This window comes from Typopeltis vanoorti, chromosome 14 (genome assembly GCF_054136105.1).
Source record: "Typopeltis vanoorti isolate ZY-2024b chromosome 14, IOZ_Tvanoo_1.0, whole genome shotgun sequence".
Taxonomy (NCBI): Eukaryota; Metazoa; Arthropoda; class Arachnida; order Uropygi; family Thelyphonidae; genus Typopeltis; species Typopeltis vanoorti.
Genome location: NC_143562.1, coordinates 29152576 through 29171032, shown reverse-complemented (window position 1 = coordinate 29171032; position 18457 = coordinate 29152576). Strand labels below are relative to the sequence as shown.

Here is an 18457-nt window from a genome sequence, read left to right as displayed (position 1 = left end):
AGAGGTACATCGGAAAAGATAGCCAATGTATTGTTGAAACATGTCCATCACACCACTTTCAAACCTCATGTCAAGCTGGCAACTCTGATCTGCTCACCTAAGGATAAACTACACTCTTTAGCACACCCAGGAGTGCATGAAGTTCCTTGTGACTGTGACTTGGCCTATTATGGGCAAAAAGGAAGATCAGTGAACATCCGCCTGGAAGAACATGAAAGATACATTCGCTACTATTACTGTGGCAAGTCGGGACTGGCAGACCACGCTTTGGACTCTCCTTCACACAGGATTAGATGGAGGAAAACGAATGTGCTATTTAGGAGTCGTTATAGATCTGAAAGATTATTTTTTGCGTCAGCAATGGCTTTTAAGAATTCTCCCAACCTTAATAAATATGATTGCATTAATTTGCCAAAAATTTGGGAGACAGTTATCCTAAGAAAAACTCCTGGATAGCTGCTTTTTTTTAAGAGGGCACCAAGAATAGGACTTTAGATCTTTTGTCTTTTGCGATTATATAGTTTCACTCACTCACTGTCGTGTATACAAGTGTGTTGTGCTCTAATGATGGTGAGTTGAAAATCAGCGAAATATAACCGTTAATAAAACATCTTTGTGATAAAAGTGTGTGTGGTGTTGTTAATACCATGAAAAATAAGTCATGTATAATTAACATATCGCAAACTATAGAAAGAACTGCAAAGGTTGGTCGATTGGTAGAGCCTCTGCTACTAATGGCTCGCAAAAAAAGTTAAGCAAGTTTGAGTGCGGTTAGTAGTTGGAAGGAGATCAATTGTTCAATGCTGTTGGCACACTCTCCCTCGATGAGTCTTTGGACTCCCTGGAGGTGTCACATAAACATAATGATAATAATAATAATAATAATGATGAACAGGAAAAATCACATAGAGAGAATGAATGAGGACAGATTGCTTGGAAATATAAACCAAAGGGACACCGATCAAGAGGAAGACCCAGGAGGAGATGGGCAGAAGACTTTTTAAACCCTTGAAAATGTTCAGGCAAACATTTGCCTATTACGGGAAGCCAAGAAGAAGAGGAAGAGAACAAAGATCAAAAATAGACTTCTGTGGTACCACTAGTGACTTTCCACTTTTGGCATACTATAACCCCTCATACAGCTTGCTGATACCTATCTGACTGCCAGATACCCATCCAACTCACTAATCAGTTACAAACTAGTTGTGTGGCAATATATCAAAAGCCTTTGCAAAAATTAAGTATATCACTGTATGTGTATCTTCTCTCTTATTCAATGCATTCATCACCTTGTTATGGTATATAAGTAATTGGTAATTATTTAAAATAATTAAAATAATTATTTTACTATAGTTAATCTAATATTTAAAGGTACTTATGGCTTGACTATAAAACCAAAAAATTACATGATAAATCACAGTTGTTCATTAATTTTTTTCTAAAATTAATCCTTTTTTTCCACAGAACAGCCTGTCTGCCAAAAATGCATCAAATTACATTCACAAGGTATCTGGTAAACACCAGCTAAAGATAGAAGTAACAGCCTGTCTTGTCTTTTGTAGATGATAACAGATGAGAAAGTTTGTTGATGGGAAAAAATGTGGGAATAAAGTGATACTTCTTCATCATTTTACCAGCAGGTTCAGAGATACCAGAAATATAAGGGATGGGAACCCTGTGGTCTGTTGAAAAATCCTTAGGTGTTGAAACAATAGGAGTCAGTTATCTGTTGGTTTGATGAGAGCTGTAACCATTTAATTCCATCAAAGTTTTGATAGTGAGAAGTTCTGGTTGTAAGTTTCAGGGAAAGGAGCACACATGTGTACTTTGTTAATTAATGACTTGATGACACCAATTTCTTGAGAAGTGCGATGAGCAGACTTTTGATGAATGTATCTGCCAGTAAAGGCAGGATTCTAATTTATTTATTTATTTATTTATGCATATGGCTTTATGAAACTGGCAAGTGAAATGTACAATCACAATCTCCAGAAACAAATGATGAAACTCTTAACATGTAAAAGTTCATTACATAAAAGGCACGAACTGCATTTCAAGTCTTCCTTTTTTAAAAAAAAGCAAAAATAATTTGTTATAATCAAGTCAGGGAAAATTATCATCCTACTGCACCAAATATGACAAGACTGCATGTTCTCTCAACACATCACAACACAAATGTAGCTGTATCCGAGGTTTTATTAGAGAGCAGTTGTGACGTGAAAATCTTGATCCATTAGAGAAAACCCATTTCACTTTGTATCATCATCTTCTAGCATAAGGAGGAGTTCTGCTGATACTTCTACAAGGACTATGAGAGCGACTATAAGAATAACGTCTTCGTGGTGAACAGGACCTTGATCTTCTATTTCCTCCATAACCACCACCATACCAACTACAGGTCAATGTCCAGACTGGAAAGCCAATCCAAGGCCTCATCCGTCACCTTGTGATTGTCCTGTAGGCAACTACCATGAAATTGGCACCTTGGGCAGTCGTTCACAATATGAGTAATCGTCTGAGCCACGGGAGAACAATCACAATAAGGGTGGTCCAACATTCCCCATTTATGTAGTAGGTAGCCACGTTTGCCCTGGTTAGTTCTGATCCTGTTGATTGATGACCAAATCTTCCTAGGAAGAGCAAAACCAGGCTGCAGAGCACAGGGATCTTCTATGAGGAAGCTGTTTGTTGGGAGATTGTTGGTCCAGTATTCTCTCCACATGTCAGGTGTTGATGGCAGGGCAGCTGAAGAGAGTTTGTCCATGGCTCAGAGAGGCTTGTCTTCTCCAAGACAAGCCTCATTTAAAGAATTTAAACGAGGCTTGTCTTGGAGAAGTTTAGGTGAGAAGTGAGAAGGAGAAGTGGACAGTGAGAAGCACCCCTCTCTCAGCCAGGAGAGAGGGGTGCTTCTCACTGTCCCACTAATTGTGTGCATGGTAGAGTTTAGCTGGGTGTCTATAATGTTAGTGTGTGCACTTCTTTCCCAGACAGGGGCACAATATTCTGCTGCAGAGAATGCGAGGGCTAGCGCAGACAACCTTAGGACTTCTGCACCACAACCCCAGGTTGTTCCAGCAAGCCTTGAAACAACATTGTTTCTTGTTTTTAATTTTGTTGGACAGGTTGGTGATGTACCTTTTATAGGTTAGGCTTCTGTCCAAAGGTACCAAGCCTCCTGGACCACTTACAGCAACTACGATGACAATTATAATAAACACCAGTTGACAAATTACCAAAGGCTGTTCAAGTAAGAAGGATGTCCAAGAATGGTAAACTACCAACATATATCTTTTTCCAATGTGAATGTGTTGGTAAAGGCTATTCATCTAATGTAGGAAAGTGGTAAGTTCATTTTCAGAATGAGGCGAAACATGCCTTTTATAGTTGGAAGTTTGTTTTTCACTTCGTTAGACTATAATAAATTTAGTTTAATCCTTTATCCAAGTGTAAGCAAACAAAGTGCACCTGAAAATATCTTCAGGACTGAGGTAAGGTAGTGCAACACCAGGCAACTCCGAGCAAAGGTGGACTAAGCTCTCTCTGGTACAATTGTCTCTTTGCAAAAGTAATATAATCAACTCTTTAATAAATTCTGAAAGTGAGTTAGCCGGTCAAGTGAAAAATAAACTTCCAACATCTTTCTCTAAATCCAGTGTAATTCAATAATAAGGTGGCACACCTGTTGGCAACTCCTATAGGTAAATATGACCTCTCCTATTGCTTCTGCCTTAGTATCTCCACGTTTGGGTCTGCCTTCCCATGCTGGATATATATGAGAGGCTCTGCTTGGGATAGGGTTTTGCCTGTTTCTGAGTAGAGCCACTGCTGAGATTATGGCTCTGTCTGGTGGTGGGGTGAGCCTGCCACTGGGTAGAGCCAATGCTGAGAAGTTCTTCTTGGTGACTTGGTGAGCCTGTCACCGAGTGGAACAAAGCTGAGTTGGGCAATCTTTCAGGATCATCTAATTTTTAGAGAGGTCTTTACTTAAATGCACCTCAATAAAGGTCAAAACCAGTCTGGGTAGTGGCCTTTCCCTTAATGCATAGCAGTATACATGTCCACAAGGAGATGTGCTTTGCATTATGGGAGATACTGAGACAAGGAGTGATGAGAGCTAGGTCCACCTTTGCTCAGAGTCTCCTGGTGTTGCACTACCTTACCTCAGTCCTGAAGATATTTCCAGACGCAAACTTTGCTTGTTTACACTTGGATTAAACTAAATTTATTATAGTCTAACCAAGTGAAAAATAAACTTCCAACATCTTTCTCTAAATCTAGAGTAATTCAATAATAAGGTGGTACGCCTGTTGGCAACTCCTATAGGTAAATATGACCTCTCCTATTGCTTCTACCTTAGTATTCCCACGATTGGGTCTGCCTCCCATTGACGAGACCTCAAGAAAGGTCGAAACCGGTCTGGATAGTGGCCCTTCCCTTAATGCATAGCAGTATACATGTCTGCAAGGAGATGTGCTTTGCATTATGGGAGATACTGAGACAAGGAGTGATGAGAGTTTGGTCCACCTTTGCTTGGAGTTGCCTGGTGTTGCATTACCTTACCTCAGTCCTGAAGATATTTTCAGGTGCAAACTTTGTTTGCTTACACTTGGATAAAGGATTAAACTAAATTTATTATGCCTTTTGTAGGTTAGGCTTCTGTCCAAAGGTACCAAGCCTCCTGGACCACTTACATCAACTATGATGACGATTCTAACAAACACTGATTGACAAATTATCAAAGGCTGTTCAAGTAAGAAAAATGTCCAAGAATGGTAAACTACCAGTATATTCTTTTTCCAATGTGAATGTGTTGGTGAAGGCTATTCATCTAATGTAGGAAATTGGTAAGTTCATTTTCAGAATGAGGCCAAACAGCAAAAATATCATCGATGTAATGAAACAAAGAGAAGGTTTGAGATGAATGGATGAGAACAAGGTATCATCCAGATGGTTCAAAAAATAGTTTGCTAATGGTAGGGACAGAGGGCTGCACATGGCAGTAAATTCAATCTGTTTATAGATTGTGTTTTTCCAGCTGAAATATCCTGATTGTATAACAAATCCAAAAATCTTCACAACATCAGGATGGAAATAATAATCATATAGTAAACTAATAGTATCAGATAACGGAATGTTGGTAAATAGAGAAACCAATGTCAAAGCCAACTAACATATCTGACTCTGATATTTGTATATTCTTAATTTTTTCAAAAAAATATGTGGAATGTTTGATAAATGATCTGAGTTCTCCAATATAGGCAGTTTATAAACATGAAAAAAATTTAGCAATTGTTATATGGGTGAGTCAGAACAATTCACAATGGATATTACTAGACAAGCTTCTTAATGAATATTTGGGAAACCATATAAACGAGGAGTTTCCAAAATGGGTGCATAACTTATACAAAGTATTTTGATCCAAGCTAACAACTTTATCAAGAAGTTTATTTAATTGTTTAATTTGCCTTTTTGTAAGGTTATAACTAATTTCTTGATAGATGGAGGTATCCTGTAAAAAGCAACCTATCTTCCTATCAGAGTCAGCCTTATCATTTACTATTACAGCTTTTCCTTTATTTGCTTTCAAAATAGATATATGGTTTTGTTTTAATGAAAGTAATTCCTTAGAATTCAGTGGTGGATAAATTACATGGAAGAGTTTGCTTCTAAAGAGTGAAACTGCAACCTCAAAGCATAATTTGTTAGCATCTTAGCTTGAAAGTCCTGCTAGATTGCATTCGATATTATACAAAAAATCAAGATATGGAATGCATTTAGGTATGACTGCAAAAATGGACTTTAGCTAACACGGACTTTAGCTAACATGGACTTTAGCTAACAGATTAGTCTCAGCATTAGACCATGGATGTCCAGAAATGTTAATAATCCGTTTATTAGTAAGACTGTTGTATACATCATCATCATCATCATCATCACCATCAAATTCCTGCCATGTACCCTCAAGGGGTGTACAGGATATGATAGTACTACATGAAAAAAATTGCATCATTATTAATTTCCTATCTACAATTTTCCTCCAAATCAGTCTGTTACTTGTCAAGACTCCAACATTATCAGATCTTATATTTCTATCGTCTAAAGCACTTTGTACTGTATCAATCAACCTATATCTTGGTCTTCCTCCGGGTCGTTTTGCTGCCAACCTGGCAGAGAACACTTGTTTTGCTAATCTTTCCTCACCCATTCTGTTTAAGTGACCATACCATCTGAGATTAGCTCTGCTAACGCATTCCTGGATGCTGACAATGTCAAGTTCTTTCCTAATATCCTCGTTTTTAATATGATATTGCCATTGATGCCATCTGTTCGTGCCTATAATCTTTCTCAGGACTCTCATATCTGTGGTCTCTAGTCTTTTGTCAAGTGTTTTACTTCTGACTCAGCTCTCAGATCCATAAGTTAAAACTGGTTTGAACACTGTCTTGTATACAGCTAATTTAGTGTTCCGACTAATTTCTTTCTTATTCCATATAAATTTATTCAGTTGACTTCCCACGAAACCAGCTTTGCTGATTCTGTTGTCTATTTCTATATTTAATTTACCGTTTTCAGTAAAAATCGTGCCTAAATAGCTGAAATGTTTTACATGTTCCACAGGTTCTCCATTCACAACACAGTTGACATTTTCAATGATTCTGCCTATTTTCATTGTCTTTATCTTTTTATTGCTGACCTTCATACCATATCTATTACAACAGCTATTCAATTTAGTCAGAGAATCTTGCAGTCTTGTAGCAGATTTATTTAGAAGTATAACATCATCCGCATAAAGCAAAGAGCTGACATTAACATCTCCAATTTTGATATCATGTTTAATACCACTTTCCTTCATAATGTAATCCATATAGATAATGAATAACAGAGGGGATAATGTACATCCATGTCTCACACCAGATTTAACATTAAACCAACTTCCTGTACTTCCTTCAATTCTAACTGCTGACTTACAACTCAAATAAAGACTAAGTATTGCTTGATATAATGCCCCATTGACACCATATAACTGCAGCGCATTGAAAAGCTTCTCTCTTGGCACCTTGTCATATGCCTTTTCCAGATCGACAAAACTTAAATACAGATCTTTGTTATATTCCCATGCTTTCTCGACTATTTGTCGTAAAGTGAAGATCTGATCCTGACAGCCTCTCTTTGGCCTGAATCCAGCTTGTTCTTCACCAAGCTTTTCTTCCACAATTCTTCTCAACCGTTTCTCAAGTTTACTTGCATAGATCTTGCCAGGAACACTCAGTAGGGAAATACCTCTGTAATTCTCACATGCAGTTTTATTTCCCTTTTTATATATGGGTACTATGAGAGCTCTGCTCCAATCATCGGGAATTCGTCCCTCTGTCCAGGCTTTCTGAACTATGCAGTGCAGCCACTGTAAGACTCTTATATCACCATACTTCAGCATTTCTGGTCGAATATCATCTACTCCTGCTGCCTTTCCACATTTCAAGCCTTTGATGGCTTTTTCTACTTCTAGTATGGATATGTATTCCTGACTGCATGCCTGGTCAGTGTTTTTTACCACTGTGCTGTCATCACTGCTTGTTTCATTTAGCAGTTTTTCAAAGTAATTACTCCATACCTCAAGGATATCTTTTTCTCCCGTTTTCATGTAACTTTATCATCTCTAATTCCTTTTACAGCACTCTTTCCTCCATTCTTAAGCTTCTTCAACAACCTCCAGAATATTTTGCCACCTTCTTGATATTTATTTTCTATATTCTTGCCAAAGTCTTCCCATGACTTTTGTTTAGCTAGTTTTACACAGTGTTTAGCATTCTTGCATTTGTCTCTATATTCTCTAAGAGCACAAGCTGACTTATTTGACAGGAACTTTTGGTATGCTTTCTTCTTTTCCTTCACTGCCTCTTTAACTTCCTGTGTCCACCAGGGAGTTCTGATTTTTTTATCCTTACAGATAACCTCACCACATGCCTCTCTGGCAGAATCAATCAATGTTTTCTTCAGAGTTTGGCACTGAATCTCCAAGGTTTGATTCCTGTTCTCAAACTCTTTCATTTTTTCTTCAATAATCTTTGTGTATTTTAGCCCACAGTTCACATCTGAGAGCTGCTCAACTTTTATTCGCTTTAAAACTTTCTTACATGTTATTCTTTTCAATATGAAATTCAATTTTATCCTGCTCAGGACTTAATAGTGATCACTTCCAATTTCAAATTCTCTGTACACTCTGGTGTCCTGCACCAGGGAGAAAACATCACTATCAACAATAACATAGTCAATGAGACTTTTCTTATTCCTAGCCTCTTCTCTCCATGTGAATTTGTGCACATTTTTATGTTGGAACATGGTGTTAGTAATAACCAGTCCATGTCCTGAGCAGAAATCCAACAGATATTTGCCATTATTATTAGCTTTGCTCTTTTCTCCAAATTTTCCCAAAATATTTTTGTATGTCCCACAATCATTTCCTACTCTGCTATTTAGATCCCCAACAAGGACCAACTTTTCATTTTTCATTGTGTCAGTTGCTTTTTCTAAATCCTCAAAAAATTCCTCCACTTCTACCTTAATAGAACCTTCTGTGGACTAAGCACAAATAAGTCTCATTGTCCAGTTCCCCATTCTCATATTTGCCCACATTACTCTACTTGAGACTGACTGCCATTCAAGAAGATTAGCCTCGTATTTTGTGTTGAATACTATGGCTACCCCATCTTTTTCTTGATTATCATTGCCTGAATATAACATTTTGTATTTATTGCTCAGAAAGATCTCACCAGTTTTGGTCTTTTTTGTTTCAGTCACCCCTATTATGTCGATCTGGTACTTATCTAATTCCTCAGCTAGCTCCATTTCTTTGCCATTCAGGCTTCTTACGTTGATATTACCCATCTTTAACTCTGGTGGTTGGGGTTATATTCAGATTTGTTCCAGTAGCTGACTTTTCGCTGTTCGCCCTGGTTCCCTGGCGAAAACAACGGGGGCCTTGTTTAACCTGCCGACGCCCCAGCCGGCATGAAATTTTGTCATGTTGTACCATCATTCTATATTTTGGTTTAACCAATAAGAATACAATTTGGTTGGCTAAATCCCAATTTGCCAGCCCATCTTCGTCCGTTCAGTATCCAAGTAGATACCCAACAGGGTACACCACGAGAAGGTGAGGATTGGAAATTAGGTCAGAAGCCCTGGTCGGTTCTCCGCATTCCTTTAAAGGCTATGTGGAGGTCTCCTCTCAGTTATACAGCTTTGACCCTTAATCACCCCTTAATTTACTTAATTTACTGTTGTATACAGTAAATGTTTACTTATAATAATTCATATTTTTGCACCAGTCTGTCTGAATGTCTTTTATAAGAGCAGGTTAATGATTGTTTAGAAAAACGTAGAACAGTATCTAGTAATTCATCATCCAGAGTAGCTGAAATCCTACTTTCAAGATACAAAATAGAATGATAATTATATGTTAAATCTTTTTTTAGCTTCTTGAAGTTGGTTTCGTATCAAGGAGAAACTTGTGCGAGTATAAATTGCATGAGCTCCAGCCAACCAAATAATCTTTCTAAATGTAGCAAACGTAGGAATAACTTTCATATCGCAACATTTTTTGAGAAAGACAAGGCATAAGTTATGCAACCATGTATATGGTCTCCCAGACAAACAGCCTCTTACTCAACTTACTCAAATAGCCTCTAGTATTTATCGAAAACCTACCTTTACCCGCAGATACATTAATCAAAACTCTGCTCATCTTATCTCTGAAGAAATTGGTGTAATTAAGTCGTTATTTAATAGAGAATGTAATGTATGCTCCTCTCCCTAAAGCTTACAACAAGAACTTCTCAGTATCAAAATTTTAACGGAATAATATAGTTACAGCCTTCATCAAACCAACCGACAATTGACTCCTATGCTCCAACAGCTAAGGATTCTTCAACAGACTGCAGGGTTCCAATCCCTTATATTTCTGAATTGGTTGGTAGAATGATGAAGTATCACCTTATTCCCACATATTTTCCTATCAACAAAATTCCTGATCTGTTATTATCTACAAAAGACAAACTGCCTCCTCCATCTTTAGCTAGTGTTTACCAGATCCCTTGTGAATGTAATTTGATGCATTTTTGGCAGACAGGCTGTTCTGTGGGTAAAGGAATTAACGAATATCAATGCTACATTGAATATGTAAAACCACTAAAGTCTGGTCTCACACAGCATAATATTAACACTAAACAGAGTATCCTGTGGGATTAAGTTTGTCTTCTCTGTAGAAGCATTTTCAAATATAAACACCTTTGTGAAGTCTTTTTAGTCTGGCCTAACCTGAATTTGAACAATTCTCTCTCTCTCTCTCTCTCTCTCTCTCTCTCTCTCTCCCTCCCAAGAGTTTGTGAGATCCTCATTTGACATAAACATTAAAAAATAGTTTTAATATTATTTATTAATATTAATTTCTAGCATCCAGCATCTGTTTTTAATTTGTAAACTGATTGTTGTATGCACCTTGTATTCCTGTTCTTTGATTTGCTTGTTATTTGTACACACTGATGATGTACTCTTATTTTCAGTACGAAATACCTGTACTTTTCATTAAAGTTTATTACTGTGGATTTATTGTGTAAGTTTGTTGTTTTATTGGTATCTTCTTATTGTGCTATCCTCTATCGAAGGTCAGCGACCATCTTGGTGAACAAACTGTGCTCTTGTGCTAATCTGAGCAGTTGTGCACTGCTCTTTCCTGTCCACGTCTTGATGTTGTCAAACCATGATATTCTTTTTCTTCCTCTAGTTCCTTTGCCATCAATTCTTCCTACCAAAATAGTTTGTAGAAGTTGGTATATGCTGTTTCTCATGATGTGTCCAAGATATGATGTTTTTCGTTTCTTGATTATTTGTACAAGATGTTTAGCTTTGCCAATGGATTTTAAGACATCTTCATTGGTAATTTTTTCTGTCCATGATATCTTTAGCATTCTTCTGTATAGCCACATCTCAAAGGCTTCGATTTTCTTGATGGTTGTCGCCTTCAATGTCCATGTTTCAACTCCATAGAGCAGAATAGACCACACGTAACATTTCAGCATTCGGCATCTGACTTCCATGTTTAGGTCTTTATTGCAGAATAGTGTTCTCATTTTCATGAAGGACTGCCGTGCAACTTCGATCCTTGTCTTTATATCTATTTCTGGATCCCACCGTTCATTAAGCCAGCAACCAAGATATTTATATCTTGACACTTGATCAATATTTTTCCCATTGAGTGTCAGTTTCATTGATGAGGCTGGATGTTTGCTGATGATCATGTATTTTGTCTTGTTGATGTTTATATTTATTCCCATTCTTTGGCTTTCTATGTATACTCTGTCAACGAGTTTTTGGAGATCCATAATGTTATCTGCAATTAGCACGGTGTCATCTGCATATCGTAGGTTGTTAACAATCTTTCCATTTATTGTGATTCCCTCTGGACATTCTTCCAATGCTTTTTTAAAGATTACCTCTGCATATATGTTGAACAGGAGTGGTGAGAGCACACATCCTTGTCTCACTCCTCTTTTGATGTTAATATCACTGGTGGTAATGTTGTCTAATTGAACGGTAGCTGACTGATTCCAATACAGATTTGTTATTAGTCTTATGTCTTGTTCGTCTAGCCTTATTTGTTGAAGGATTTCTATTAAGTTGGTGTGTCTGACTTTGTCGAATGCTTTTTCAAAATCTATGAAACACATAAAGACAGATTTCTGTTTTTCTATGCATTTTTGTATCAATATTTGGGTACAGAATATAGTTATTGGTATAGTTATTTCATTATACAATGTTTCTGTGGTATAATATTCTTTTGTCTTATTTTATAAGACTAAGATAAGTGAATGTAATATATGAGATTTTAATGTACAAATATAATGTACAAATAATCAAGAAACGAAAAACATCATATCTTGGACACATCATGAGAAACAGCAAATACAAACTTCTACAAACTATTTTGGTAGGAAGAATTGATGGCAAAGGAATTAGAGGAAGAAAAAGAATATCATGGTTTGACAACATCAAGACATGGACAGGAAAGAGCAGTGCACAACTGCTCAGATTAGCACAAGAGCGCAGTTTGTTCACCAAGATGGTCGCTGACCTTCGATAGAAGATATTGTTATAGTTATTGATATAGTGAAAGACTTGAAGACCTGAATATCTTCAAGGGATATTCAGCAAACAAAATTGAATATCCCTTGAACGAGGGATATTCGGTTGTTTGTAGATAATGCAAAACTGGGGAAGGCAATAGTTCCTAAGGGTGATATAGATATCTTGCAGAATGATTTAAGTAAATTGGCAGTATGGGCAAAGGATAATGGTTATCAATTTAATGTTACAAAATGTAAGGTAATGCACTTCAGGATGAAAAGATTACATTCTTTGCATCATATTGATGGTACTAGTTTACAAGAAATTGCTGAGGCTAGGGATCTGGAGATGATGGTAGATAGACATCTGAAATTCAGAAGACACATTGCAAGAGTTTGCAAAATAGCTCAGAGGATTACTTGGATGTTGAAGAACACACTGACAGGTAAAGATAGGGAGTTGCCCTATCTTAAAGATACGAGTTGCCCTGTCATGAAAGGTTGGCATATGCTTGTATCTGGCGAAACTTTTATAGTCTCTATATTCGGCATGAAACTCTTGTAGTTTCTATATTCGGCTATGAAATAATGTTGGATTCAATATCCACTTAATTAAAATAATTTTGCTGAAGTGAAGCCTTTTGGCTCTCTTTTTCAGTAATTTTTGGTGCTTTTTGTAATGTGACACCTTATTTAGCAACACTTGTATCATAAAGTACAAGTTCTGCATCACTTCATCCTGAGTATTCTCGGTGTAGCTCCCACTGACGAGACCTCAAAAAAGGTCGAAACCAGTCTGGGAAGTGACCTCCCCCGTAATGTATAACATCATACATCTCCTAGGAGATGCGTTTTACATTATGGGAAAATACTAAGGAGTGATCAGAGCTTGCTCCACCTTTACTACGAGTTGCCCTGTCATGAAAGGTTGGCGTGCGCTTGTATCTGCCGAAACTTTTATAGTCTCTATATTCGGCATGAAACTCTTGTAGTTTCTATATTTGGCTAATATAGTTGAAATAATGAAATAATGTTGGACTCAATATCCACTTAATTTGTATGATAGGGAGGTTATTATTCCTGTTTATAAGGCTATGATTCAGCCACATGTTGACTACTATGCACAAATTTTGGTGACCAAATTTGTGCACAGCATACAAGTTATTATGCCAGCCTGGTTGGTCGAGTGGTTAGCATATTCGCTCTCCAGCCAAGTGGCTGCAGATTCAAATTCTGCTTGGGCATGGATGTTTGAGATTATCTTTCACCTTCATACATTCATTCATACAAAAATGTATACACTCTCCGAGATGAACTGGGTCACCACAGGAGAAGTAGACTCAATTTTCCCACAGTGGGAGAAGTCTTGACCCTATAGTGGATGAAAAAACATTCATTTTTTTTTATTATATGTGGTCATACTAGAGATTTATTTAACATAAACATCAACAAATGCAGAAACTTATCATCTAAATGTAAATATATCAAGATAAGTCAGTATTATATTCACTAATATGTAGTCATTGAGCTTTTATATTTTATTTAAACAAAAATGTAATGAATTTTCTTATGAATTTTTTTTTTTTTTTTTTTTTTTTTTACAGGTAGTAAAAATCATCACAAATAAAGAGCTTTTAACAGAAGATATGGATACTCCTCCAGAAGATCTCATATATACAATAACATCACCTCCTGAACATGGCCATTTAGAATTAAATTCTGTTTCTAATCCTGTGCTTACTTTTACACAGGGTAAGTAAAATTTACTGTGCTTTGTCTTGAAAGTCATCCTGTTTTAGAATAAAAAAAATGTACCAATATGTTTGTTCCTATCATCACGTGTGGTCTATGTTATTGTATAAGGGCAAATACATTAGTCTATAGAGTTGACTCTAAATCAGTATACTGTCAATGGCACTTTAATAAGAATATCTTCTTCCTATGGCTCTACAGCCCGGATTGAGCTTTGGCCGGCTGGATTTGTTGCCTCCTACCTTGTCTATCTAAAACGTCACTTCTCCAGGTTAGACATTACAATATGATGCACATCATATTGCTATCCTCATTAATGGTATCTATCCATCTTGTTTTTGATTTGCTTGTTGGTCTTTATCAATACTTTTATTATTTATAGTCTTCCAGAGAATACTTCTTAAGAAAAGAATGCAGAGATATCGAAAGAAGTTTTCATGAAATGCCATATCAGTGAACCCATCTGCACTCATTGTGATAATCTGTTGATGCATGACATCCACATCTCTCTCTCTTTCTCTGTGGACCCCACTTATCTGTTGGCTTCTATGTTACCAGAGAGCCTCAACTTAACAGTCTTCCACTTCCTAAATTAATTGCTCCTACTTCACTTCTGCTTTTATTGGTTGGTTCTTTAGTTGTTATCTGTAATACCCTCTCCTTGTCCTGGTCTCTTTATCCTTCTCGAAAGTATAGTATATTCGAAAGTATAATATACCATTGTCAAGGTCTTAGAGAAATTAGTCAAGAAAAGAATGCAGGATTGGATAGATGAAAATGGGATATTGTATGGGGGACAACATGGTTTTGTGAAGGGGTAGATCATGCCTCAGTAACTTGCTCACGTTTTATAACACAGTGACGGCTGAACTGGATAGGGGTAATGGGTTTACAGTGATACTACTGGACCTTGCCAAGGCCTTTGACAGGATACCACATGGAACTCTAATCAGTAAACTGGAGCAGATTGGGATAGATGTAGGGTTGATGAGATGGATAAGAGGGTGGTTGATGGAGAGATACCAGAGAGTGGTTTATTCAGGAGTGGAGTCTAAAAGATGGCTTGTGACTAGTGGTGTGCCACAGGGCTCTGTTCTTGGACCACTGCTTTTCAATTTGTTCATCAATGATATAGGAAAGGATTTGAGAGGAAGTGTTCACTTGTTTGCTGATGATGCAAAGTTGGGTAGAGCAATTGTGAGTGCACAGGATGTCAAAATTTTACAGGATGATTTGGATAGTTTGGAGGACTGGGGTAGGAAAAATGGATGTCAATTTAATGTGGCAAAGTGTAAGGTTATGCACTTTGGGGTGAAAAGAATAGCAGCAGTATATCGCATTGGTGGAACTGTACTCCAGGAGATTAATGAGGCCAGGGATTTGGGAGTGTTGGTGTATAGGGAATTGAAGTTTAGGGAGCACATTGCAAAAGTGACTAAATCAGCTCATCAAATCACTTGGCTTCTGAAAAATACTTTAACATGCAGAGACAAACAAGTTGTCGTTCCTCTGTATTGTCCCTTGATAAGATCCCATCTGGACTACTGTGCCCAGTTATGGGCACCAGAGTTTCTTCGTGATCGGGAGGAAGTGGAGAGGATCCAGAGACAAGTGACCAAGATGATAGCAGGTCTGTGGAATGAACCTTATGAGAATAGGTTGAAGATTTGTGGGTTGCAGAGATTGGACGATAGGTGAAGGAGGGGTGATATGATTGAGACATTCAAATTACTGAAGGGTTTCTATAAGACTCCAGAAGATATTTTTGAAAATATGACTGGTGGTGGGAGGACTAGGGACCATGCATGGAAGCTGGGCAAGAGCGTGGTTGACAAGGGTGTTAGAGCTAGGTTTTTTACTTGGAGAGTGGTGAATGAGTGGAATAAGCTTGCAGAGTCTGTTGTGGGTGCTACGACCGTGAATGAGTTCAAGGCAAGGTATGATAGATACTGTGTCGATGTCGAATAGTTGTTCTTGACATGATGTTAGGGCCTCCCTCGATGAGTCTGTCGACTCCTTGGAGTTGCCCGGAACAATAAAAATAATATATTCTATCTCTGTAATTATGTTTTCTTCTGTCAATCAGGTTTTACAAATGGCAATCATGTTCGACAAAGTTGAACTGACCAGTACTGAAAACTTTCGCATTACTCCTGATGCTTCTTGCTTTCATTTACATGAGCCCTAATGTTCTCTTGGTTCTACATCTACCTTTTCAGTTGCTCTAGTTTCCTTGATTTTTGTTTTTCCTCTTTCTGGAAGTTTCTCTTCCAGATTTTTCTGGGCTTCTTTTCAAATATGTTGGCATAAGTGTTACCTGGCACACCTTGAAAATTCCTCTGAAATTGTCACACGGGTTTCATTTCCCTCTTTATAGCTACTTGAGAATGCTTTACTCTGATAATTTGGTACTCTTTGGACCTGGATAGCAAATTTCTGAAACTTTTTGTATATCCACATTTGAGAAGTTTTGTTTGGTCATTTATTCACTGCCTTTCCACATTTTAGGTTTCTGATGGGTTTTTCTACCTAAAGAAGTATGCACTTCTGATTGCATTCCTTTCAAATATTTTCTACTGCTGTTCTGTCACTTATCATCTCATTTAACAGTGTCTTTCAAAGTAATTACTCAAGACATCTAGAATATCCTTATCTTCAGTTTCTGGTTACCTTTATCATCTGATTCCTGAGAGTTTTTTTTTTCCAGAATGTTTTGTCACCTTTATAATAGTTATCTTTTGTATTCTTTACCAGGTCTTCCCATGACTTTTGCATTGTTACTTTCACACGATTGAGCATCTTTATATTTTTAAACAAAAAATGCAGAATCCATACTCTCCGACAACAACATGGAATCGTCAGTTCAGGATGTAAAGATGGTTGAGGGCCTAAATGGATGCTGCAATTACTCTATACTAATGCTAGCACAATCAGGAATAAGGAGGGATTTTTGACATTGGTTAGTGCAACTTTGGCAAAAGTTATAAGCATTAATGAAACTTGGCTAACAGCAGATGATGTAGTGGCAGGAATAGAATGTGATGGATTTGGTGTTTTCAGGGAGGATAGAGCAGAGACAGGACAGGGATGAGGTACTGCTGATAACAGCAGATCAATTGCAGCCAACAATAGTAAAAGTCAATCAGGTAGATGGCATTTTTTGTGAGTCAGTCTGGTGTTAGATTGAGGCCAGTAGGAAAAAATATAAAATTCATTGCTGCTATAGGTCAGGGAGTACCAGGAATGATATGGAAGACATGCATCAGGAGATTAGTAGAATGAGTGCAAGTCAGATAATTTTTATGGTGGACTTCAACTTCTGAAACATAGATTGGAAGGAAGAAAGATCACATGGCAGGAAGGAAATGGGATTTATACACCTGCTGAGAAATAATTACTTGAAGCAGAATGTGACAGAGGAAACTCTGAGTATGAGAGTGTTGAATCTAGTTATAGGATCAGAAGACCTGTCCATAACTAAGGTGGTTTCATTTCCTCTGTGTTGTTACCTCCGATGTCAAGACCACATGATCTCTGATCATGTGGTCTTGATGTGGGAGTAACAAAACATGTGGAAATTCCAGTTAAGAAGGGGTATATATGTAATTACAAGGCATGTGATTATGATACATTTAGGAGGTAGCTTGAAGCAGTACCATGATATAAAGATCTGCAAGAGAAGGATGTTCACAGTGCATAGGAGATGGTCAAAGGGTATCTGGAGGAAGCAATATCACACTGTGTATCCAAGGTCAAGAAGTGAATTGAAGTGAATCTGTAAAAGAGGGATCATCAGTGAGACTAATTGCTTGCTTCTGGATAGTGTTAAGAATTGTAAGCTAAGTTTTAGGTGCACTATCCCAAACATGTGAGTTGCCTTCTAAGCATCTGCAGATTTGGAATTTGTATATAGTGAAGTATTGGTTAGGTGTAAAATAGCCTCTTGAATGAAAGAGAATGCCAAGTTTCTTGGATGCTGAGGAAGCTGTTGATGTGATGTCTTTATGCAAGGAGAGACTGGCAGTAATCATTAGTCTAAGAAGAGAGATCTGATCTTGTCTAGTGATTTGTATATTACTGAGGATAAGGGTAGGTGAACTGGGATCTCTTTTTGCAAGTGAAAATGCAAGACTCTATTTTGGTGGCATTCAACATGGCACGGCTGTCCTTGTCCCATTGAGGGACAGTATGAAGATCAATATTTAAGGCACTGGTCGTACCAGATTGTAGCTTGGGATGTCAGAGTATTGCATAATCTGTCAAATGAGTCGGATGAATGGAGAGTACTATTATCTGCAAAGCTGTGGATAGAATTTGTGATGATTGTGAGTAGGTCATTTAGAGTAAGTGATAGGACAGAGCCTTGAGGCACTCTAGCATTGGTGGTGAAGCTCAAAGAGAAGGAGCCATCTATCATGACATGTAGAGAAAGCTGGCTATCCAATTACAGAAGATGGCAGGGAGACCAAAGGATGGATATTTGTTTTATAAGTCTCAATGCCACACATGGTCAAAAGCTTTGGTACGTTCCCGGTGGTGACGTAAACTATAAGGTCAGCTGTGGATATTGAAATGCAGAATCC

General features: G+C 37.5%; 1 protein-coding gene across 3 annotated transcripts in view; it reads left to right on the top strand.

Moving 5' to 3' along the window:
- Nucleotides 1-18457, top strand: part of LOC150099333 (extracellular matrix organizing protein FRAS1-like) — a 1385483-nt gene that overhangs the window by 944727 nt on the left and 422299 nt on the right. For all 3 annotated transcript variants that reach the window (XM_090403569.1, XM_090403568.1, XM_090403570.1), the window contains one exon: nucleotides 13727-13874. In XM_090403569.1, the coding sequence (XP_090259695.1) occupies nucleotides 13727-13874 (148 nt within the window). The remainder of the gene's footprint in view (nucleotides 1-13726; nucleotides 13875-18457) is intronic.